Raw genomic sequence first — 26,204 nt, forward strand, 5'->3', positions numbered from 1 at the left:
TCTGCAATCAGGACGTTCAGACAATGACAATGGCAATCAAGTTCACCTTAATTTAGGATGCATGTGAACATTAGGGGAAAAAGTTTGAGAATACCTCTACACTGCGAAAGCTGGCACAATTTCTGAAGAAAATGTAAATGTCAACCATAGCTATTCTGAAATCACGACTCAAAAGTTTTATTTCTCAGACACATTTAATACACAATGTTTTATTTATTTGTTTTACTTAATATAGAGACTACTAAGGCAAAAACTCAATATATTTAGTCATATATTTAAACAACAACAAAGATGAGCAGTCGTTTTCTTGTAATGACACACAAAGCTATACAAATCTTAAAAGGTGAAGAAAAAGTCCCTTATTTTGCTGTTTTAGTGCTTGTATAAATATGTAAATAAGGAGTGTTCAGTGAATTGTAGACTCTGATAAGAGGTTTGTACACACAAACTGTCACACAAGGGTCACATTTGTTAAACAATTACAAAAATAAGTATGCCAAGAAAATTTTCAAATATGACATAGTGCGGTTTCATAGATTTTACATTCCATGTAAATACAAACACCATTCCAATGTGTTCAAACACAGCGATTACTACCATACGGCACAAAATGTACAATTTAATACCACTATCTAACATATTTTCACTCTTTACTGGCCCGGTTTCATTTATGCTCACATTCACCGAATTCTCTTGAAACAAGTATACCACTGGACCTCAGCCTTAAATAATCTACAAACAGATCAGAACAAAACACACAGTACTTTTAGAACAAATTATTGAGGGTACCAGGATGTTAAATGACGCAAATATCTGCAAAATACTCATTATTTCCCCTGTTTACTTATTAGTAGCAGACTCGTTTCATTTAAATTAGCATGCGGCATTTACATGGACAGAGTAGCCTGGTGTTCGTATATTAAGAAGTGTGTTTCACACTAATATATCCCAAAAGGGAAGATAAGACGATTGCAACTTCTGTTTCATGCTGACCGTAACCACAAGGCTGTCATTACCACTTGATATGTGAAAATAAGCTTCAAAGAGCTGAAACAGGAACTTTTCAAATTTAATAAAGAAGTTGTTTCAGATCAGAGGCCATGGCTTGCTAAATACTATCAAGATACGTGTGCAGATTTATGCTCTTGAAGATGCTGTGCTGCAGCTGGAATTCAGACAGCACGTACAAGCCCTTTTTCCCAAACAAACACAAACATGCATATTCACATTGTCAGTACATACTTGAGTTTACATAAAATGTCTTCATGGCTTGCCACAACACAAGCAAGAGAACACAGAGAAGATTAACATAACAAGCATATTACTGACATTTGAATACAGTAGGGTGTTTCAGAGCTCTAGTATTAAAACTGATGACCAGTGATGCAACTAGAATCATACAGGCTCCAGGGATGGTGCAACCCCCACAGCTTATAGGAATTAACATATATACATGAAAATATAATACTCTGATTTTGTATTTACAATCTTAATCAAGTTGGTTCTCACAAGGCATCTTTTTACCTGAACTATGAAACTTTCAGTGTCATCGTTGACTATTTTTACACAGTGATACTATCTATAAAGGGACAGTGCACACATTTTTTTTTTTCAAATCATTTACTCACCCTCATGTCAGTACAAACTTGCATGACTGTCATTCTACTGTAAAACACAAAAGAAGATAAGAGAACATAAAACATAAAAGAACATAAAGGATATTTTTAGAAATTTCAAAGGAAATATGATCTGTGGGAGTCAGTGGCAACCAAAATGGTTGGTTACCAACATTCTTCAAAACAGTTTTGATGAAATGAAGAAAGAATTTTTCATTTGGGTGAACTATCCCTTGTCACACAAAATAATTTTAGGATGCATTATACTGTTAACCCATTATAAAGGTGACATTTACTTCAGAACTAGTTTAAAATAATTACTTCCGTTTATGAGTAAGATTTTAGGCATATTTTATTTAGGCAGATTGGCATGATAATATACAAATATTGCTGTTGCACATATAAAATATATGAATAACCCCCATAGCATACATGAATCACCTCATAGCAGAGCTATACAGGTGGAGCTGGGGAAGGTGGAGGGTTTCTGAAGCATGCTGCAAAACTGCTACAGCTAGCACTAGTCATATATTTGAATGTTGAGCAGTGATCTCATTGGCTATTGATACAGGAGAGAACCAATCAGCTGTGCCATGTGATAATGACGTCATTAGGTGCCATCTAGAGTTTCATGCCAGAACTCTGTATGTATATACTGTATAATTTTTATCATTTACTGTAGCAGCTTTGGAATTTAAAGAGGTGTTTAACAGGATGAACAATAAAATGACAGTAGGAAAAAACATAATTTGTCACATTAACATGGTTACTTAAGTACGTAAAGATGTAGTAAGCAAGAAAGTAATATGACCATGGCATCATGGTACTCTCGTGACTGACACGGAAGAGAAGAAATGATTGAATAAAGTTGTTATTTTTCTTTTCTTTGCCCACAAAAAGTCTTCTCATAGCTTAATAAAATTAAGGTTGAACCACCGATGTCACATGGACTATATGATATGATATCTTTTCTGTCTTTCTGGGCCTTGATTGTGGTAGTACCACTTCTGTCTATGCAGGGTCAGAAAGCACTCAAATTTTATCTTATTTGTGTTCTTAAGATAAACAAAGATCTTATGGGTTTGGAACGCCATGAGGGTGAGTAATTAATGACAGAATTTTCATTATTGGGTGAACTATCTCTTTAATGTCAGCATAGACTGTTGTGTGACTGCACCGACGGTAGTTACACCAGTGCTGGAGACATTTAACAACAAAAAAAGATATTTTGTGTCTTGTGCAGTATGTCAAAGTAATGTTCTTCATAGGCTACGTTATCATATAGCATCTGTCTTGTTGATGATGACATTAACAGTGCCAACATCCAACAAATACACTGTCAGAAATGTCACTTTAAAGACATGATTGTACTGTCACGACATACTGACATGACGAGTGGGACATCCCACACTGCTTTTTACTTTCACAAAAAAATCAAAGTTGTTCAAGATGACCATTAACCAGTAACACATCTCAAAAAGGTCTCTTTACAATTTCCTCTCTGTCTTGCACACAATATGCAACAAGCTGTGGTGAAATTATAACAATTATTCCTTATGTAATTTAAGCATTTGATGCTGTGTAATATCTAACAGGTTGCAGGTGTAGCTGTAATTTACCATAACTTTCATTATGTATGCCCTTGCTCTCAGAGAAAATACAAAATGCACAACATTTTTAGTCAAATCAAATTTCCAGCCCAACTTGCATTAATGACTGTTTTCTGAACAGATTGTTCGCTTGATTAGTCATTTTATACACATCATTGCAAAGCACAGAACTGCAGCCAAGAGGATGCATCACCAAACTGAAAAGTGTTTCACATCATGAATTAAAAAAAAGTTCACAGAAGACATTGTAGCAGCAATACATTGTGTGCCTCAAGTATACCACTTTTGAACACTCACCAGGTTCACATTAGAAACCCAGACAACAAAATAACATTTTAAAGTGAGGTTTTTCTTTTTCTACACATACAAATCGCCAGATTCTCGTTCATAGTAGAGCCAAAAGAGAAATGGTGAGATACGCATAAATGTCAAATGCAAAAACCAGTGACAGTCTGGACACTTGCCATTTCCCTCGAGGATTTGTTTCTTGACTCTTTCCATGTATGAGATGTTCAAGTTCTCAATGTTTCTGACCGCTAATGCCCTCTTTTTAAGGCACAGCTCTTCTGGTTCAGCAGCTCATTTGCAATGAATTCAAGAGTCTGAAAAGGTCCTCAGGCACTGTCCCCCATGTCAGGGCACAAACTGTTGAGTGTTTTCTGAAAATCACTGGCAAAATGCCCACCCTGTTACGATGAGCTATTTTAAGCTAATATAGATTCATAGTCATGATCCTCCTTATTTAAATAGTCACAGACGAAGACCTACTACATTCACCCTGTAAACACGCCAGCCAGCGAGTTTTGCAGCTGACATTAGTACTTTCAGTGTTGGTTAGTGAGAGAATCTGTTGAGCAAAAAATGGTAGTCATCATACAACTCAGAGAGCAGAAACTGAACAGGCCATTTTAACAAAATGCAGCCATTTAACCATCCAGATAAAGAGGAGATGCAATAGAAAACACTCTGAAACTTCCCGTTCAGGCACTTCAGATAGTTTGAGATGTGGCTTCGACTCATGGCCTCTCCCATTGAAATATCCACATAAGTTGTGACCTTGACATTCAGTGTAGTTTTCTACAAACCTCAGGGTGTTTTCCTCAGGTTAAACAGGGTGAATGCAATCAGCTTATACATCCAAGAATGACACTGGGCATAATTTGGCAGCCAGTGAGATGTCATTTCATTTCTCATCTTATTAGGTCAAAGCCAAGCCCACAAAATGGCCTTCCTTGTGTTTGTCGCACACAGTGTCTGATTTTTAACCCCTCCAGCTCAGTCTGCCTGTCTGCCACAATCATTGTCATAAAATTTGAAATTTCATAAAAAGAAAGACAGAGCACATCCTTGCCTAGAAGATGAAAGAGATGAAAAGAGATGAAAGATGAACTCATGGTGTCCTCCCAGCAGTAAAACAGTCAAAGAAAAGGGAAAAAAATCAGCCTTTCATGAGCATCAGATCATCTGAGCGCACAGCATCTTTGACCGGCTCCATGAAATCATTAAGCACTTATAGATCGTACATTACCTGTGAAGAAACACAGACAAACAATGGTTACATTGGTATAATGGTATAAACCATTTATAATACCCTGAATTTTCTCTGAAGATTGAGTTGGATCTTCTTTAATAAAAATGGACCAAACAGGGACTATTAGAGAAAACTGCTCATGCCAAAAGGAGATGGAGGGTGAAAATTGACACTTTAGTGAAGAACATGTGTAAAATTGCCTTGGTTGCCAATGAAAAAAATGCTGTTTTTGTTACTACAGCATCTGCTGTAACGGTGAACTGCTCAGGAATTGTATTATATGCCAGTTTAATGATGTGGATTTTGAGTCTGAATACTAAATCCTATTGATTGTGACTTCTCTTGAATGTCACTTTGCTCTTTACTTAATTTAACCATCTCTTGATTATTTTCTCATATCAAATAAAGAAAAAGCATTCACCGTACTTTCACAGCATACCTAAATATTTAATTCTGAATTACTGAATCTGTAATGTTTTTGAAAGTCTTCTGTTATGCTCACCAAGGCTGCATTTGTATGATACAAAAAAGCTAAAAACAGCTGTGAAAACAGTAATATTGTGAAATATTATTGCAATTTAAAATGACTGTTTTCTGTTTTTTCAGCAGCCATTACACCGGTATTCAGTGTCACATGATCCTTCAGAAATCATGCCGATTCTGTGCTGAAGAAACATTTCTTCTTATTATTAATGTTGAAAATGGTTATGCTGCTTAAAGGGAACCCTACACTGTCAGAAAAAAGGTACAGTTCTGTCGCTGGGGCGGTACCCTAAGGTACAAAGTAAAAAGGTACAAATATGTACTTTCAAAGTACTAAAATGTACCTTTAAGGTGCTAATATGTACTGTTTAGGGGTAGGTAAGGTACAGAGATGTACCTTTTCACTTTTGTACCTTAGGGTACTGCAACAGAACTGTACCTTTTTGTCTGAGAGTGTAGGTATTAAGACTTGTATGGCTTAATATAATGTAAATGATGTCTCTTACTGAGCTATGTAGTGGAAAACCCATCAAAGATTTATGTTATTTAAAAATTATTTTGAATATGTCAAAGGGTTGCACTCGGTGAGTTACTGGTGCTACCTGTTGCTATTTTTACCCCAACACAACTTGGAAAATGAAATACTGATACAATGACCACAGCTACTGTAAGAGCTTACAGGTGGCAATGGATATATGTGTAGGCTTAAACCAAATACCGCACCATTGATTTTTTTTTTTTCCTCACAATCAATTAAATAAATAAAATTTACAGACCCCTAAACTTTTGAAAGGTAGTATGTATACATACAGTTGAGGTAAAGTTTACATCCCCCTTTCAGAATCTGCAAAATGTTAATTCTTTTACCAAAATAAGACAGATCATACAAAATGCATGTTATTGTTTATTTAGTACTGACCTGAATAAGATATTTCACATAAAAGATGTTTACATATAGTCCACAAGAGAAAATAATACTTGAAATTATATTAAAATATTTAACATTTTGCAGATTCTGAAAGGGGGGTGTAAACTTTTGACTCAATGGTATTTTTTACATACACATATTAAAAAAAGTATATCATACTTGGAGTTTAAGGGGTCAAAAACGATATCGGCAGTTCAGTATTCTCTAACACACACACACAAACCTTCTCCAGATCTTCCATGATCAGATCCTGTTCTTTCACGTTGTCCTTGCCTGAAGACTGGCTTTTTTCACCTGAACCCTTCCCACTGCCCACAGACACCAGCTCTTGGATGAGCCCCTGTCCTGGTCTCGGACCCCCAGCCTCCAGTGCTCCAGACTCCTTGGTCAGGGGCAAGTTGGCAGGTAACACAGCGTTCCCCTGCAGACGGTGGGAGTAGCTCCTCCTCTTTCCAGAATGGGCTGAGCACAGCTGAAGCTTAAAGGCTGCCTTGAAACCCTTGCGAAAGTTCTCATTGAAAAACCCATAGACTATGGGATTGACGCTGCTGTTGCAGAACGCCAGCCAGTGGGCCAGAGGATAAAAATAGATATTAATAATGCGATGCTGACGCTCACTCAGGCTTGCGTAATCGCTCAGCATCATGAGTGCCCATAATGGCAACCATGACAGGGTGAAGAGCAAGGCCACCACTAGCAACATTTTAATGACCCGCTTCTTTTTTCGGGACACCAGCTGACGACTTTCATATCTGATGTTTTTCCCAACACTAGTTCCGGAGCCTGACGTCCCAACTTGGCTCACAGGGACAGGCATTGACGTTTTGAAGAGTGTGATTCCAATCCGGGCATACATGATGACAATTAGGGTCAGAGGTGCCAAATAAATGTTAGCGAAGAGCACTGTGGTGTAAATCTTGCGCATCTCTAGGTTTGGCCAGTTTTCACGGCACCAGTAGAAGGGTTGCGTGGTGTTGCCGTCGCTTAGCAAGATGGAGACTCTGTGCTCTTTGGTGACCTGTAGCATGACACCAGACGGACACATGATGGAGATGGCCAGAACCCAGATGATGACGATGATAATGGTGGAGGTGGAGATAGTGAGCTTCTGTTTGAAGGGATAGACAATGCAGCGGAATCTGACACATTCATATAAAACAAGGAAGAGAGTGTGAGGAAAGACATTAAAATGAGAGAGGGAACGAGATGGGTGACAGAAAACAGAGCAGAGGAGAAAATATGTGTTTCAAGAAACTGCTTTAAGAAAAATGTACAATAAAAATAAAACGTGAAGATAATCAATTTATTACATTTAAATTTTAAATGTACACTACCATTCAGAAAGAAATTAATAATTATATAAATGTCATTTTGTCCTCTGCACAAATCTTTTTAAATGTTATTTGAGCCGCAGATCAGCATATAGGATGATTTCTGAAGGATCATGTGACACTCAAGACTGGAGTAATGCCTGCTGGAAATTCAGCTTTGCATCACAGGAATAAGTAACATTTAAACTTAGTGTAAATTGTAATAATATTTCACAGTATTGCTGTTTTTGCATTATTTTGATTAAATAAATGTAACTTTGGTGAGCACAGGAGGCTTCTTATAAAAAATACTTAAATATCTAAGAGAACCCCAAAGTTGAGAAGTAGTGTCAATAAAAAACAAAAAAAAAAAAATACAGATTTTGATCACACTATTAACTACTAATATATTCACTTGTTTTAGCCCACCTGTCCACAGCAATGGCCACTAGTGTGAAGACAGATGCAGATACCGATATTCCCTGCACCATCCCGCTCAACTTACACACCAAACTGCCAAAAGGCCAGCCTGCAGAAGAAAAGTGAAACATGAAAAACAGGGCAGAAATTGCATGCATCTTGAAACCATTCACTTTTTATTTAATACTTGAGGCCCCATTCCCAAATTGTGATGTCATTTACAAGCATCTGTTTTGAAATTATAAAACTTTGCTATTTATACATTTTTCTATGCTAAGATATCATTTTACTGTCTATGCAAGACAGTCACTGTTGTGATGGATCTGCCACAGGCATTAGCAAAATCACATCAACAAAGAAATAAGTCCATTGCCACAAACAAGGGTCAGAGAGAAATTGTGACAGTCTTTAATGACACTTGCTTACACAAGGAAAAAAGTGACTTCAGAAGTCACTTGAACTCACAGAGGACAAACTACAGCACAACTTTACCAGGACACAAACTATCACCAACTAACTCTGTAGATAAGACATACACTGAATTTAAGGGAGGTGGCCAGCACCATTTAAGAAGAAAAAGGAAGTAACAAAAATGACAAATACACACAGACATAAACCACAAAAATTCTGAAATTAAGTACATTCAACTAAAATTAGAGCCATGGATAACGTTAGTGTAAACAAAAATCACATGGATCAGGACATCACATTTTCCAGTGTTTCCTCCAACTACGCATAGTTGGTAGATTCCAACTTCATTTAGAAATCTATAAAACAGTTCAACTTCCTGTTTGAATCCCTTTGTTACCAGTCTGGCTTGGTAACATAGCAGGTACATTTTATTATTCAAATCCTACTTTTTATTTGTATGCTAATCAGAAGTTGTTTGTTCAAATAACCAAGCCCGTGCACTGACTCAGTAAAAATGACCAATAAAGATAACATGCCAAACCAATGTAACAATGCGTTGGGTTTTATTGTTCAGTGCAAAGATAGTCTGTAGAAGTTATGTGTGGCACAATATATGGCCATCACACCTGCGTACATACAATGCTGTAGTATATTTTGTTTTTCGACCTCAATTTTAAAAGGTGACCTATTATGCCCCTTTTTACAAGATGTAATATATCTCGGGTGTCCCCAGAATGTCTCAGCTCAATGTGTGAAGTTTGAGTTCAAAATACCCCACAGATCATTTAATATCTAATTTTGAAATTGCCTATTTTGAGTAAAAGCAGCAATGCACTGTTTTTGTGCATGCCTCTTTAAATGCAAATGAGCTGCTGCTCCCCGCCCCCTTTTCCAGAATAGGGCTGTGCCTTTACAGCTTGCAACTCAGATACTTTGCTAAAAAAACAAAAAAAAAAAACATCTGTTTGGTTTTGATTATCATGCGCTTTAAACCATGTCAGTCTAAACTTCTGATATAGGGTCTTCTGAGTGCAAACATCCAAAGCATACACACACGGCACACAGCGTGTGAGTACTAAACTTAACTTCTGTTTCTTGTGTTATTGTGCTTTAACTGTTAAAAACACACAAGTTACAAAAACAGTCGGTTATGTCTGTGAAGGTAAACAGCTGAGAAAGAAATCGCTTGTTTATATTAGATCTGTGTGGCAGCAGCGTGATATACAGCAAATAAATCAATAAATCGACTCCTCTCTTGACTCTTCTGAGGCTGGGACTCTAAATAGTTTTTTGTGCTCGTCTTTGAAGCCAACGACAGAACAGTTAGCATGCTTTGCTCAAACTTTGCCATTGCATTAGAGCTGGTACACCGTTGTCACTTCTGAAAACAAAATGGCAGAGAAAGGCGTACCAAAACAAAGTTACTAGGTTGTCCTTTTTAATGTTATCTGGGGTGGTAGATGCACCCATTTATAGCACTTACAATCCTATTATGCTCTTTTACAAAGTCTTGATTTTGTTTTGGGGTGTACTAGAACATGCTTTCATGCTTGATGGTTCGAAAAACGCACATAATTAGTCGCTCGATTAGTTCCGGGTCTAATGAAGGCCCGCCTTCCGAAAAGTGAAACGTGTTGTTATTGGTTAGCTCTCCCACTGCGTTGCAATTAGCAAACAGCTTAGATGGTGTTTCAGTACTGCCACGCCCCTTGTCAAAGAAGCAAGTTCTGTGTACAACTGTTAGCGCAAGCTAGATTAAAGTGATTCTTACATTTTAAATATGGATATTTTTCTTACAAAAACACATCAGTTCACTATAGGAGGCCTTTATTAACCCCCAGAGGGAGCTTGGGAGTGCCAGGATAAATTTTAATATAACTCCGATTGCATTCGTCTGAAAGAAGGAAGTCATATACACCTAAGATGCATGGAGGGTGAGTAAATAATATGCTACAGTAGTGTCGGGTCCTATCATCAGCCTGCGAGATCGCCAATACATGATGTTATCGTGCTAATGTATTTAATTATTTCCATACTTAGTTTCCCCACCTCGTCCCTACCCTCCCTCCAACAATTTGAATTTCCATGGGCGGGATTTATTTTAATGATATTCTAATGGACCGCGTTGTGACATCATTGCATGCGGAAAACAAACATCGTAGCTCAAAGGAGCTGTTCGTTGTAGTTTTAGAAAAGGGATTTTTTAAAAAATGAAATATCTCCTTTTTATGCCCAAAGATACACACCACACACTGACTAAAGTTTAAAAAGTGAAAAAAAGCATAACATCACCACTTTAAACACGGAAAAACTCAGATTTTTATGATATGTCCCCTTTAATTTACAGTTAATGCAACTTGACAGGCAAACTTAACAATGTGAGCTTTCTGATCTCTCCTTTTCTCTCTCCAATTTGGTTTTCTCTCTCATTTACTCTCTTTTTCACTTACTGACACCACTTTAACACATTCCCTTGACTCTTCCAGCTTAGAAGCGGTGCTGGCACTTTTTTTTTTTTGCACTGAGTGGTGTTAGCTGAGGGGATTATAAAGAAGACTGAAGAGAAGAACAGAGCGCAGTCACTCGGGGACCTATTGTTTTTGTTCACCTCTTGCGAAAGTAAACCCAGAAGATCCTTTAAAGAGGCTGATTAAATTTGGAGATATTGTGCAGCAGCTGGTCGAAGTGTGGGTATGAATAATGATGTGATAGATGAAGAGAGTTTTTAAAATACAGCTGGTGTGAGAGAAAATGAGTCTAAAGAACAGAAAGTGGTAGAGAAAAAGTACTTAATAGTGATTGTGAGACAGCAAGACAGCTAATGAACGAAAGAATTTCTGAGAAACAGGAGACAAAAATATACAGACAGAGAATGTCAGGGGTCTTTCAGTATTAAAGGTTCATTTACCTTATATAGAGAACTGAAAACAATCCAGACTGGTGTTCTTGGAAGAGGAACAAGCTTTTCTCCATCTTAATCATAACAGACATGGAAACGTGTCACTTTTGATTCTCATAAGGATCCTTCATCAGGGCTCATGTCATAGTCAGTGAAGTAACTATCCCACAGCTTTTGTTATGTCATGCTGACATGTTCACATTACAGACCAGTTATGGTAGATTGGAACGCAGCCTTGATTTAGTCAGAAATGCTTGATTGTGATTCATTTGGAACTGATTTTGTTGGAAGAGCAAACATAGGCTGACAATACAGTCTCCAAAATGTTAAATTACTAAATATAAGCTTTTTGCGATTTTGCTGTTGGTGTTAATATCACCACTTATGTTTGTGTGTTGCTCTACTTCACCACACAAATCAAACAAAATAACGTCAATCATTCTGTATATCTACACAATCCAATGTCAGGTTTAATGTCTCATTGAAACTGAATGACATTATCAGCATGTTAACATTTATAAATAAACACCCACATTCTGTACTGAGAACAAAAGGCTTTGTAAAAAATACTTTTGGTGGTAGTCAGACACAGTGGAGGATATTTATTTTTCTGAATCAGTTGTCTTGGGTGCACTGCGACAGCTTGTTACAAAGGACTGTTACAAAGTTAATGTAGTTGAGGATCTTGATGAGGGGGAATGAGGAGTTCTGGGTAAACTTGTCACTTCCTCCGTTTGTAAAAATACTTTGTAGCCAACTTTCTGAGTCTGAGATCGAGAATTTCGATGGCATTCAGCCTACAGTTTCATTTTAGCTTTGGCTGTTATTTCTCTCTGTTGTAGGTCTGTATCAGACACATCAGACACATTTTACTGTGGGGAAGGATGGGATGTTTGTTTTGTAACACCAACTCAGCAGGGGATCTCTGTAGTGTTGCATAGTGTTCTCTTAGAAAGATGCACAGCTGCTGTTTCTATAACATTTGTACTGTTTCAGCTCCGCAAAGCGCTTTGTCTGAAGTCTGCACAAACTTCAGAAGATCCATTCGCCTGCAGCCAGAATTCTGTCATCTTGCAGTGGTGAAATTCAAGCTAGTCTGCAAACACTGAACCGTTTACTGTCAAAAAGCGTTTAAGTACTCTATCACGGTTAACATTTAATAAACTACTTAATGTGCCAAGTTTTATTTCCGTATTATTGAGCATACATTCATGCTGACCAACAAATGACCATTTAACATCCCCCTGTTGTCAATCATTTTATCCCTTAAAGGAGACTTATTATGCTTCTTCTTACAATATATAATATAAGTCTCAAGTGTCCTCAGAATGTGTCCGTATCATTTTGAAAATGCCTATTTTGAGTGAAAGCAGAAACACGCTGTTTTCATGTATTTTTCTTTAAATGCAAATGAGCTGCTGCTCCTCGCCCCCTTTTCCAGAACAGAGCTGTGCCTTTACAGCTCGTACCTCAGATACTCTGCTAAAAAACATATGCTCAAAAACACTTTGAAATCATGAGTTTAAAAGCCATATCAGTTTAAACTTCTGATACGGTTTTCTAAATGCACACATTTGAAGCACACGCTGTGAAGCGGCTGCCAAACGGCATGCGAGTAGTAAACAAATTTCTCTTTCATGTCTTATTGCGCTTGCACAAGTTTATGTTGAAAACTTACAGGAGTTACAAAAACAGTTGGTCATATCTGTGAAGGTAGAGAGCTGGGAAAGAAATTGCATGTTCATATTAGAGATATGTGGCATTAGCGTAATATACAGTAAATAAATCTATAAATCAACTGCTCTCGTCTTCTTCAAGGCTGGGACTCTAAATAGTGTTTTGTGCTCGTCTGTGCAGCCAATGACAGAACAGTTAGCATGCTTTGCTCAAATTTTTGGCATGGCGTTAGAACTGGTACACCATGCTCGCAAAAACAAAGTGAGGCGCCATGGGTGGAAACATGCAGATTAAGGGGCGGTAACATTATAATAAGATCCCCTTTCTACATCATGGGGAGAGCGAAATCTGATGCGCTAGTTTTTTCACATGCTTGCAGAAAAAGGCTTACCAAACAAAGTTATTACGTTTTTTCACGTTTTCTGGGTTGGTTGATGCACTGGGTAGCTGATTATAGCACCTAAACTTTTTCCCATTAAATAATTTCTTCACGCCTTAAAATGGTTTAAAAGTAACTCTAAGCCCCTACCTTATTGACTATACGCATATCTATGAATATTCAAATTAGTCCCAGCCTCCACTCAGTCTTACTAACTTGGATCTGCTCCTTTTTCACTCAGTTAGCAGAAGTAAATGCTGTAGTAAAAGCTACACAATGGCAGTGGCAATCTTGGATTAATGGTTATCGCTGTTTCTTTCATTGCAGTTTCGAGACTCAATCTGTGAGTTAATGTATTCAAATTCTGAACAGATTATAACCTAGAAAGCCTACAAAGAGCGCTCTCCTTATAATCACTAAAAAGCTGTCATTCGCCTTAGTTCAAAGTGATCTCATTACATTATAATCCATGAAGTGCTACCCTGCACAATTAATCATTGTATCTACACCTTGTTTGTTAAAATGAGAAAATTCAAGAGCATGCAAAACTCGCATTTTGAGCAGTAAGAGGATTCTGACTAACTTAAATACCTCTGATTGGCCACTGCATTCAAGAAAATCAACAAATATGTCTGTGATTAGCTATTTTAATCAATGCTGAAACCTGTGACCCTGCCCTGCATAATTGGATTGTTTGTGATTTAGGAAACGGGATGTTTCAAAATGCATTCTTCAGGCTAATTTTGGTACAACTCAGTTTTTCACCGCAAGCAGAAAATTCTCAGCGGTGGTTTTGACTGATGAATTTGCACATAATTTGTCATATTACAAAAAACAGACAGACATTGAAGCAACATTAAAAATGAGATATTCACTATAGGTGGTCTTTAAAGACATCTTTGTGGTTTTCGCTTTCATTTTAATTCCTAGAGATGAACTGAGGGTCAAGGTCATTGTTTGGGGAGCACAAATCCATTTATTTTGTATCTTTTGTTTCTTGATACAGTGTATGCTGCAGTTTTCTAGATTGCATGGGGGACCTTACAAATGTGTATCTGTCCTTGTGCCCTTGTCTGCTATTACTTGTGACCTCGAATGCCAGGACAGCTTTAACTCTTAATTAAGCTAAGAAAAGAATCAACCTATTTTGTCTTGTCTTTGCAATAGCCTGATGTGACTCATGAGCCAGCATGAGATCTGTTTGTGGCACTTGACATGTCAGTCATCATTCTATATGAATGAGTGAAAAGGTGGAGGTCAGTTTATTTATGGAGCACACAGTAAATTACTATTGATTATAAGCTAAGGAGAAGAGGTTTGTTTTTAAGATGTAATGTAAAAGCATGAAGACTATTCCAAAGCTTTGGGACAACTAATTAATCCCTGGTTGGAAGACCTGAGACATCTCACCTGATGGTGTTTCATCAAAATCTTGGAGAAAACACTTTTGAAGAAACTGGACTGTTTAGATTCTTTGATTTATTCAAGAGTCCTGACTGTTAATTTGCTGTTCAATTCACAAAAGAGTGAGGGTGTAGAAATAGACTGGTGTTATAGACCCTCTTCTGTATTTAACAATGAAAACATTAAATCCAAGCAGATTGCCTGAAATCTGTTTGCAACCAATTGTTCCAGATGAGTTTGATGGGTTAATGACTTGTTACAAGTAGAAATGGATTGCCATAGATGTAGAGGTGAAAGTGTTTTCACATCCTTCACGCTCTGTCTGTAAGTATCATTTTTCACCATCAGTAAGAGCTCTGCTGGCATTGGTTGTAAATGAATTGCAACTGTAGTATCATGAGCTGAGTTTTTTCTGGGGTTAAAGGAAACCCCAGGTATTAAGACTTGTATGGCTTAATATAGCATAAACGTAGTAGAAAACCCATGAAAGATTTACATTATTTAGAAAATCCACACCATTTGATACATATTTTGGACTATGGGGGGCACCATTATTTCGATGATGTAAGATGGTTGCACTCGGTGAGTTACTGACGCTACCTGTTGCTATTTTTATTGCAACACAACTTAGAAAATAAAATACTGATACAATGTACACAGCTACTGAATCAGCTTACAGGTGGTGATGGATTAAGCGCAGGCTTAAAGCAAATGCCGTAACATAGTTTTTTCCCCACAAGGAGTCTAAACACCCCAGTATATCAAGTGTAATCTGCGCTGACAAATTCCTTCAGTGGCTGCAGCATCATGACAAGTGTCGGCATGTTTACATCAAGCTTTTGCAGTAGCTATGGTCTACTAAAAGCCACAAAGGCATCAGAGCTAAAGTAGAGATTTGCGTTACATTAAGCCATACAAGTCCCATACAATTAATACACAGGATTCCCTTTAAAGTAAACTATTATGCAAAATGAAACGCAACATACCACAGAAAAAAACTTGTATGACCATAACATTTCATCAAGTTAGTGTATTAAAATATTAAATAAACAATAAATCTAATAATTACATTTTTACTGTTTAATCCATCTGAATTAAATTGTAATTTTAGATTAAATTAACTTACATAAGTGAATTATAATAGGAAAATTATTAAATGTTAACGCAGTGTTATTGAAAGCCAATATACAGTTTTTGAAGATGAAAAAACAAACAAAAGTAAAACTTTGAAGGGTAACACTTTAGTTTAAGGACAAATTCTCACCATTAACTAGCTGCTTAATAGCATGCATATTACTAGCATACTGGCTGTTTATTAGTATCTATACAGCATACACATTACCAAAACTTAACAACCTACTATCCATTAAAAGCAAATTAGGAGTTTACTAAGATGTATTATTATAGTTAATAGTTAGTTAATAGTGAGAATTAGACCCCAAACTAAATAACCAATGATATTAAACCATCAGTTTTGTACACAGCAAGGATATACTGCAGCTTATTTTTGCATTTGTAAACATTATGTTTTGTCTGGAAGCCTATTTCTGCCACTGAATACTATATATATATATATATATATATATATATATATATATATATATATATATATATATATATATATATATATATATATATATATATATATATATATATATATATATATATATATATATATATATATATATATATATGCTATAGACTTAGAATTGCAAGTTTATATCTCACAATTCTGAATTTATAGCATGCAATTAAGTTATTAAGTTAGAACTGTGAGATATAAACTCAACTCTGAGAACATATCAGTCTTTTTTTCCTCAAAATTAGACTTTATAACTCGCAATTCTGAGAAAAAAATCTAAATGTGAATTCTGACTTTATTTCTCAGAATTGCAAGTTTATATCTCACAATTCTGATGTTATAACACACAATTGTGAGTTTATATCTTACAATTCCAAAAAAAAAAGTCAGAATTTATATCACTCAATTCAGAGAAAAAAAAAAGTAGGAATTGCAAGATGTAAACTCGCAATTGTGAGTTAAAAAGTCAACTTACAAGGTCCTATTCCCTAATGACATGTGCATGCACTGCTGTCATTCCCTAATGACATGTGCAAGCATGAAATTGGCCAGACAGTCACATAGAGTAAGGCTGAAATTTACATGGATTTATATCATCAAATGTTAAAAGCCCTCTGTGGTTTTGGATTGCCAAATTAATATTTTATACAATTTTATTCATGTCAGTTTGTTAATATTTTCCAATCATATTCAGAACAATTCATGGTCAAAACAGCACTGATTATGTCTGTAAGACTAGCACTTTACTGTCACCTTTCTGAGGGCAGCAGATAATGTGTGCCCTTTGCTGAGGACACAAATCCAAAGATCTCAAACTTGAGCTTATTAAACTTACATTTGCTACGTTTAAGTGTTAGGTTTTTTCGTTAAGTCTCAGGAATACTGCCGTTAGGCTGCTGTCATGGTCTGCTCATGTTGATTTGCACACAATGGTACTGTCGCTGAGGTTCTTGGCTCTGAAAATGCCTTGGAGTGTTTGGTGGATTGCATTTTCCAATACCTGGGCAGCAGATAAAATGCCAAAAGTGAGGCACTTGCATCTCCTCTGACCTTTGTTGATGTTTAAATGTGCTGCTGGGATGCAACCTAGCATCCTGATTTAAGATACAGCTGAGAACACACTCAACTCATGTCATCTGTTGTTGTTGGAAGGTGATATTCACACAACATAGGGTAATTTTCCTGCCATATGTCAACACTTATTGTCACTTTGCCTCGGCTTTGAAATTGTGAGGTGTGGAGCCAGTTACATAGAGGTGTTACATGTGAGGCCTTAGGTGGAAAAGCACCTCTGGTGAGGGTGAAACGTTGGTTGTATGTCAAGATTTATGTCATCCTGACCTGAAGGTTCTTTAGGCAGCTCATCTGCTGCAGTCCTGCTATTGGGGACAGAGCTGAGGGAGTTAAATGTTTTAATGAGATTCGGCTTCTCGGGTGTTTGGTGGCTAAGCAAAGAGCAGCTGTCACCAGGTATCACATAGAAAGTTCCTGGGGTTGTGTTGCTACGTGACAGGTAAATGCACCCAGGATAGGAAGTGTGTGCTTGGAACCGTAGGAGAATATTTGGATGCTAGTTGGTCGTAGTTCTGGTGGCTGATGGAGGAATTTATAGGTGCTGTCACTATAGACGCTCACAACAGCTCCCAAACTAGTATCTCAGGTATTCTCCTCAAAATAAAAATCAACTTTTCATACAAGTACATTATAACGTTGCGAAGGCTGTAAAGGCATTTTTATTATATAAACAAAATAGTAAAGAATTTAGCCTTTTATCTGTTATCAGTCATTATATGAACATCAGTGCATCCCATTTTAAATGTCTGTGGCCATCATTATATTTGAGTGTTGTTCTATGCCTAATACTTGTCATTCTGAAATTTCAAAGGTTCTACCATGTGGTAGGAGATCTTATAGAGGCAAATCATACTCTCTCAGAGCCCATCTGAAAAGTCTGGGGGATGTGCAGCTCTGAATAATTTGTGCTTTGAACTCTTAGTTCTTTGCAAGTATTTAAAGCCTTGTGGTCTACATTTTTTGCTTGGTGAATGCATTGTATTTCTGGTTCTGTGCAGTTCATATTGCAAGTTTCTTTTTCGTACAGTGTTTAGGTTTTGATAGATACATTTTTGTCTGTTGTCTTAGCAGTGTTGCAAATGTTGTCAGTTCTCATGACTCATCATTCACACGTTGATAATGCTCTGATGATGAATTAATTTCTCCCTTCCACTCTCTGTGGATAAAAAATCTTGCATTGGCTTATTTATTTACACTGTACTGTATTTAATCCTTGTTGCACTTCTCTATCAGATAGTGCTCCAGATTGCATGCTGTGCCATCTGCTGATCACAACAGACTCATATGTAATGCTAAGGCCTTTTGTAAGTCGCTTTGTAAAAAAAGCATCTGCTAAATGCCATAAATGTAAATGTCATGCACTTTCTCTTCTGCCATATGCAGGAGAAAATGCATTGAGTCTACACTAATATTCAGTGCAGTCACGTAATTGTTGAATCTTCCAATGAGGTCTGACAGCTTGTGGTTCATTGATGTTGCTGTTAGTGTCTCCTCACCAGTCTTTTTGTCACTCATATCTGTCTGTGATCAGTTTCAAAAAAGTGTGCTATTTATACTGCAAGCCATAACAAAGCAAAAAAAAAAAAAAAAAAAAAAGTATAGTTTTCTATGCTACAAGTACATTTAGGCATCACAACATGGATGTACAGTATGAAAAAATCTGTTAAAGTTAGATTAGCAGCTAAATATTTAACAGTGTAATTAAACTATTTGTAACGTGGAGAGGGAGACGTGAAGTGGGCGGATCCATGCGCAAGCTTTTATTGAAGGACATGGTCGAAAAATAGGCAGGGTTAGACAATAGCAAGCAGGTACACTGTAGGCAAGATGTGGGAGTAGTCCGTGAAGCAGGCGAGGGTCGATGAACGGCAAATGTAATCTAGGGGAAACGTAGTCCGGGGTGTGATGCAACAGTCTTTGTGGTGTGAAATGTTAGTGAAATGTACAGGCGACCTCTGGTGGCGGGCAGACCGAACAGGATTCATGACACTATTAGTGTTAAAGATGAGTCACTTCTCACATATTTTACGTACAGTAAAGTTGAGGTCAAAAGTTTACATACACCTTGCAGAATCTGCAAAATGTTAATTATTTTACAGAAATAAGAAAGATCATACAAATGCATGTTTTTTTTTTTTTTAGTAATGGCCTGAACAAGATATTTCACATAAAAGACATTTACATATAGTCCACAAAAGAAAGTAATTATTGAATTTATAAAAATGACCTTGTTCAAAAGTTTACATATTGTACGCTTGATTCTCTCTGTGTTGTTATGATCCACAGCTGTGTTTTTTTGTTTAGTGATAGTTGTTCATGACAGTTAAACTGTCCACTGTTCTTTAGAAAAATCCTTTGACAACTATCTTTTCACACTGAGGACAACTGAGGGACTCACATGCAACTATTACAAAAGATTTAAACACTCACTGATGCTCCATAAGGAAATACGACGCATTAAGAGCCAGGGGTGTAAACTTTTGAACAGAATAAAGATGTGTATATTTTTCTTATTTTGCCTAAATATCATATTTTTTTCATTTAGTACAGCCCTTCAGAAGCTATAGAAGATACTTACATGTTTCCAAGAAGAAAAATAAGTTCAATTACCCTGATGTTTGAGTTTTTCCTTCTGGAGCATCAGTGAGTGTTTCTTCTGTAATAGTTGCATATGAGTCACTCAGTCGTCCTCAGTGTGAAAAAAAGGATCTCAAAATCATACATTGTTGTAAAGGGTTCAAATTGAATTGAACGGGCTTATTTTTATAAATTCAACTATTATATGCTCTTGTAAACATGTGATGTGAAATATCTTATTGAGGTTGGTACAATATAAAAATAACATGCATTTTGTTTGATCCCTCTTATTTTGGTACACACGTGCACATAGTGCAGCATCAACACTGATCTTTTTTTTTTTTTTTTTTTAGAATTTTTCAAGTTATTTTAGTTGTCATTGTCATTTATAGTCCTCCTTGTACAGAAAACATCAAAGGGTCAATATCCCTTAGATGTTTTCCCATTCTTTTAAAAGTAACAACATCAAACCATTTTGCAAAATCTTTCCTGGCACTGTCTTTGCAGCAGCTCTTACAGCATAATTTCTTATGTTCATTTTTACATTTAGCTGCTTATTACAATGAGACAGTTCTTCCCATTTACTGACTGGAAGCTTGTTAAGCTCCAGGGGAACACATCCCGGTGGGCAGGATTAGAGAGAGGAACTGTGATTCATGACAGCTCCGTGAGGTCTATGGTGATTGTGATTGTAGATTCTCTGATGAATAAGCACACTAGGTAGGCTTTAACGTTTGTAATGATTGCATGGTAACCAGATGAAAGACAGGAGGACACAGCCAATGAAAAATGTGACCCTGGACCACAAAACCAGTCTTAAGTCGCTGGGGTATATTTGTAGCAATAGCCAAAAATACATTGTATGGGTCAAAATTATTGATTTTTGTTTTATGCCAAAAATCATTAGGATATTAAGTAAAGATCATGTTCCATGAAGATATTTTGTAAAATTCCTACTGTAAATATATCAAAACTTAATTTTTGATTAGTAATATGCAATGTTAAGAACTTTATTTGGACAACTTTAAAGGTGATTTTCTCAATATTTTAATTGTTTTGCACCCTCAGATTCCAGATTTTCAAATAGTTGTATCTCGAGCAATTATTGTTCTATCATAACAAACCATACATCGATGAAAAGCTTATTTATTCAGCTTTCAGATGATGTATAAATCTCAATTTGGAAAAATTGACCCTTATGACTGGTTTTGTGGTCCATGGTCACAAATGCCCTTACTCTCTCAAGAAGTGACTGAACAAATCATACTTCTTTTAGGAGAAGAAAATGCTGCTCGGTTCAACAGCCTTCACTGTGTTCAGGATGAGCTTGTTCAGTGAGATTGACCTGACTGCCTACAAATTGCCTACACTTCTGTGATTAGTTCTACAATGCCTGAGCGTTCATCCACTTGAAATACTGATAAATTAAATGTGCATCAAGTGGCTTTTGTAAGCACCTATCCACAAAAAACATTAAACATACTAAACAAGGCAAGACTGTTATATCTTACCTCAGAAGTGTCAATCTGCTGAAAAGGCTTATGTTTGTCTATGTTCTTTTAATTTATGGAGACCTTTAAGCGTCTGTATAGCCTGTGGTGTGATTTATGCACATTTGTTCAAAATATCCTGTATGGGTGGATTGTTGATGTAGGCAAAAGCTTTGTACTGTTTACACAACGGATGCACATTCTCTTTATTATTACCATGTTGGGCTCCTAATGCCAAATACTGGTTCGATTGCTTGTATTACATGAGAAAATAAGATAAATAAGATTTAATGCAGGTGCAGTTCAGGTCACAGTCTTTATTTTAAACGGGTCAGGTCGGTAGGGTATGGAATTAAATTAGTGCTGCTATCGGGTGTGGGTTTACCACCACTGCACATAATCAACACATAGTCTGCTGATGGAAACTATACTAGTGGGTATTTGGTATAATTTCCCACCTGAGCTAGTATGGAAAAAAGGCTTGACACAATTGCCTCAGAAAATAATTCTGATCACTGTTCCTGTTGCAAAGTATCATGGGAATGCATTGTTTTGTTCTCACCCTCTTGTTAAAGTGTACTGCATTTAGTGCGCAGAATGAAACCTCTCTTCTCTAAGTTCAGCTCATATATGATAATATAGTTTATGTCAAGGATGATCAGGGTTGCTAAGTCAGAGGTTTTCCCATGGAAATGGGTTACTTTTAAACTGTTGCCATAGGTTGATTTTCCCCCTGTGGGTTGAATGTTTGGCGTGTTGCATAAATTATATTTGAAATCTAATCTGAAATATTGTGTGTTCTAGCCATGATAAAACTGCTCTAGATGTTAAGTTTTGTGAAGGAGTGCCACGAGTAGCCTGGACTGTTTTTTTTCCAGTTCGTGACAGTTAGGGCATGTCAGAAAACTCCCATCTCATGTTCTCCCTCAACTTCAAAATCATCTTATATCGCTGTTTTACCTTTTTTATTAAGGGTGTTTGATCTTCTTTGCATGTTCACTTTGCAAAGACTGTGTTGGTACTTTTGCAGCGATGTAGGATGATTTTGAAATGATTTTTGAAGTTGAGGGAGAAAATACGATTGGAGTTTTTCGACTTACCCTAACTGTCTTGAGCCAGAATACGCAGATCAAGGTTGAGCAAGGCAAGACGGTGTTTGAGATTAAAAAGTATTTAAATTGTATTTTTTAAATGAAAATAACTGATCGTTTCACTAGAAAGACCCTTCTTCCTCAGCTGGGATCGTTTGAAGTCGCATTTAAACTGCATTTTGGAAGTTCAAAATCGCGGCACCATACCAGTCCGTTATATGGAGAAAAATGCAGAAATGTTTTCCTCAAAAAACATAATTTCCTTACGACTGAAGAAAGACATAAACATCTTGGATGACAAGGGAGTGAGTACATTATATGTGAATCTTTGTTTTGGAAGTGGACTTCTTTAATATCTTCATTGAGAAATGCAGTGTGGCCATCAAAGTCATGTCCTGCCAGTATATTAGTATATTAAACAGACCAGGGTTGGATAAAGATGACTATAATTGGACAAAAACAAACACATGTTGGCGTGATTGTTTGTTTTGTGGAGGGTGTGTGAGATCACCTCGGGTAGAGACTGAAGTAGGACTTGCAGACATGAAGAAAATGAAATGGAATGTTTGAAACAAGCTCCAAACCACTGATTTGAAACCAAAGATCCATAAATTTTAACTATTACTTTACCAAAATAAGAGGGATCATACAAAATGCATGTTATTTTTTACTACTGTCCTGAATAAGATATTTTATATAAAAGACGTTTACTTGATTCTTGTGTTGTTACCTGAATGATCCATAGCTGTTTTTTGTTTTAGTAATAGTTGTTTATGAGTCCCTTGTTTGTCCTGAACAGTTAAACTACTCGCTGTTCTTCAGAAAAATCCTTTAGGTCCCACAAATTCTTTGGTTTTTCAGCATTTGTGTGTATCTGAACCCTTTTCAATAATGACTATATGATTTTGAGATCCATCTTTTCACACTGAGGACAACTGAGGGACTCATATTCAACTATTACAGAAGGTTCAAACGCTCACTGACGCTCCAAAAAGAAAAATGATGCATTTGAAAAACTTTTGAATAAAATAAAGATGTGAGGAAACATCTAATCATAATAACAAGAAGGCCTTTACCTGTGATGATGTTGTCCACCAGTGTTGTAGGCATGCAGAAGATGCCAACCAACAGGTCGCTGATGGCCAGGTTGAGAATGAAGAGATTGGTGACTGTACGCATGTTCTTGCTCCTTAGCACAATGAAGCACACCACTCCATTTCCCACCATGCACACAATAAAGATGAGGAGGTAGGATACAATGAAGATAGCGGATACCAAGGGCTCATGCAGATAGAAGTCCACATAGGTGACATCTTGGAAAGGATATGGATGAGTGGAGGTATAGTTCACTGAAATGTTGTAGCTATTCTCCACAGGTGAGAAGAATAGAGAAGATACAGTGGAGTTCGGGTCCAATAGTTTCAACGCCATCTTTCTGAGGATAAAAGGAAAAAAATAATAACTGACCAGTCTTTATAATAAGGTATATAAAAGATACAGCAGTGATTTTTTTAGAAACAATAAGATAATCTCATCCATCCGCTATACCTTTTAAAAATATTCACGGGACTATCCAGCATATGATGCTGGAACCCCTTTTCACATTATATTGAGAAGAATATTTCCACTATTTCAATACCCTCTGTCATATTCCCACAAGGTACAATCAAATGTCATTATTTTATTGAGCTAAAAGGTGTAACAAAAAAATCCTCTCTCAGCTTTATGCACATTACCGCTCATTAACATTCAGTGTGCTTTAAATGTTATAAATCAGGTTCCATTTTCTAACCAACTAGTCCTTGCTTTCCATGGCTAAAATAGGGAGGTTATGAATCATTTAAATTGTAGTCACATCTTGTAAAAAAAATTCCATTATGTATGATGACACACAGAGTAGTGGAGGAGAATCCGTGCTTGGTTACAATCTTTAATCTGTGTGGAAAGCAAGCTCCTTTCCTCCGACTTGAAAGCTTAAGGCGAGGTCACATATGCAGATAAACAAGTGTGACGTACAGGATATGACACAAAACGCATGAGGGAAATAAGGCACATGGATTATTGAGCCTTTTGTTGCAGTCCCCCTAACACATAATATAAAAAGCAGTACAACTGCTGCATTGTTTTATGGATATGAGGTAAAAATACTTTGAATGTGTATGTTTGTTGTTGAGAGATCTGTATGTAGTAAATGTGAGTAATGAGGTGTAAAAGCTCAAGTTCAAGTAGGGTTAGGATATGACAGCACATAACAGATATTTTTAGTGAATTATTTAGCTTTAATGTCAGAAATGAAATGTCTCACTAGATCATGTTGGTCTGACAGAGAGCTCTAATATATTTCACTGCAATCTGATGTAGTGTTTCTAAATGGCAGATTCAGTTCACATAAATTTACTATCATTTTCACCTTGACTATTCTTTGAGAGCTTTTCTATAAAAGACACCTGTGACCATACTGGTGGCACAAACCAGCAATTTCAGGAAGGATAGATGTAAAAATTAATTTGAAAGCAGCTTGCTTTAGATACATAAGGAAGTGAAAGAAAATATGACAGTCCACAAACATTTAGAGCTTAAAAAATAATTGCACTTGAACAGACGCTTCAGTGCTGCCAATCAGGAAAAAAGGCTGTCAAATACATTTGAGTGACAAGCCTTCCATAGTTTGTTATTGAGGTGCATGCAGCTTGTTTTTATTAAATAAAAAAACAGACTATATACAGAACTTGCAGATTCATTGGACAGGCTGCATTTATTCATATGAATTAGGTTGTTCTATAGCTGATTTAGACTCAAATTGAGGACAAATTTCAAGTAACCTAGTCAATACATGACAGGCTTAAAATGCTCAGGAAAGAAAGCTAAGCACCAAACAATAAGCTGCAATAGCCTTGAAGTCTGTCCTTCATAACTCTTGATCAACGTTTCATATGTACATATAAATGACCATGCATCAGTTATTTATAGTCTGTTTTGACAGAACTTCATTTGCATTTAAAGTCATTTTTCACTTTCAGATCACTGCTGTCTTATCATAAAATTGATGTGATCTATGTCACTGTGAATTCTGAAGGACATGACCTATCCAAGCATCATATCCCAGCTGATAGTGAGTAGATGAGTTGTAAATTATAACTGGTTTGACACTCAATATTGTCCACCCCCATTTGTTTTTCTGATTTGGGTGGAATGACTGAAAGGCAAATGCAAAAAGAAAAAAAGGTGAGTGTTGTATCAATATTATATTGTCACTGTCTTGCCTTCATGCTCTGCAAACATATACAGTACCTGCACTCAAAAAAAAAAAAGCTGGCTTATTTTTTTTTTTTTTTTACCCAAATGCTGTGTTCAGCCTGCTGGGCCATTTTATTGGGTTTATTTAAATATGCTGGGAAGTTTTTCTGCACTCTAAAAATACTGTTTTTTTTTTTTTTTTTTTGTTTGTTTTTTAACCCAGATTCTGGGTTCAGCCTGCTGGATATTATTGGGTTGTTTTTAATGTTTTTAAAAAATGCTGGGTTAAAAAAGTCTGGGTTATTTATTAACCCAAATGCTGGGTTTAGCCTGCTGGGTTAGTTTACTGCTTAAATTAAAATGCTACTTGCTTCAATTTTTTATTACTAAAATGCTTGTTAAACGAGTTTAAATGTATGTAATATTGTAAACTATGCTGTATTCACCCAAATAAATTAAATCTGTCTTATAAAAATAATAATGAT

The 26,204-nt window shown here is 36.5% G+C and overlaps 1 protein-coding gene across 1 annotated transcript in view; it reads right to left on the reverse strand.

Annotated features, from left to right (window-relative positions):
* Positions 1–208: 208 nt before the first annotated feature.
* LOC127164767 (neuropeptide FF receptor 2) overlaps positions 209–26,204 on the reverse strand; it is a 29,257-nt gene continuing 3,261 nt past the window's right edge. Inside the window, exons 2-5 of the mRNA XM_051108824.1 lie at positions 23,559–23,917; positions 7,908–8,007; positions 6,392–7,307; positions 209–4,754 (exon numbers count right to left, since the gene is read on the reverse strand). Of these exons, the coding sequence (XP_050964781.1) occupies positions 4,737–4,754; positions 6,392–7,307; positions 7,908–8,007; positions 23,559–23,913 (1,389 nt within the window). The 5' untranslated portion in view covers positions 23,914–23,917 and the 3' untranslated portion in view covers positions 209–4,736. The remainder of the gene's footprint in view (positions 4,755–6,391; positions 7,308–7,907; positions 8,008–23,558; positions 23,918–26,204) is intronic.

This window comes from Labeo rohita, chromosome 5 (assembly GCF_022985175.1).
Source record: "Labeo rohita strain BAU-BD-2019 chromosome 5, IGBB_LRoh.1.0, whole genome shotgun sequence".
NCBI lineage: Eukaryota > Metazoa > Chordata > Actinopteri > Cypriniformes > Cyprinidae > Labeo > Labeo rohita.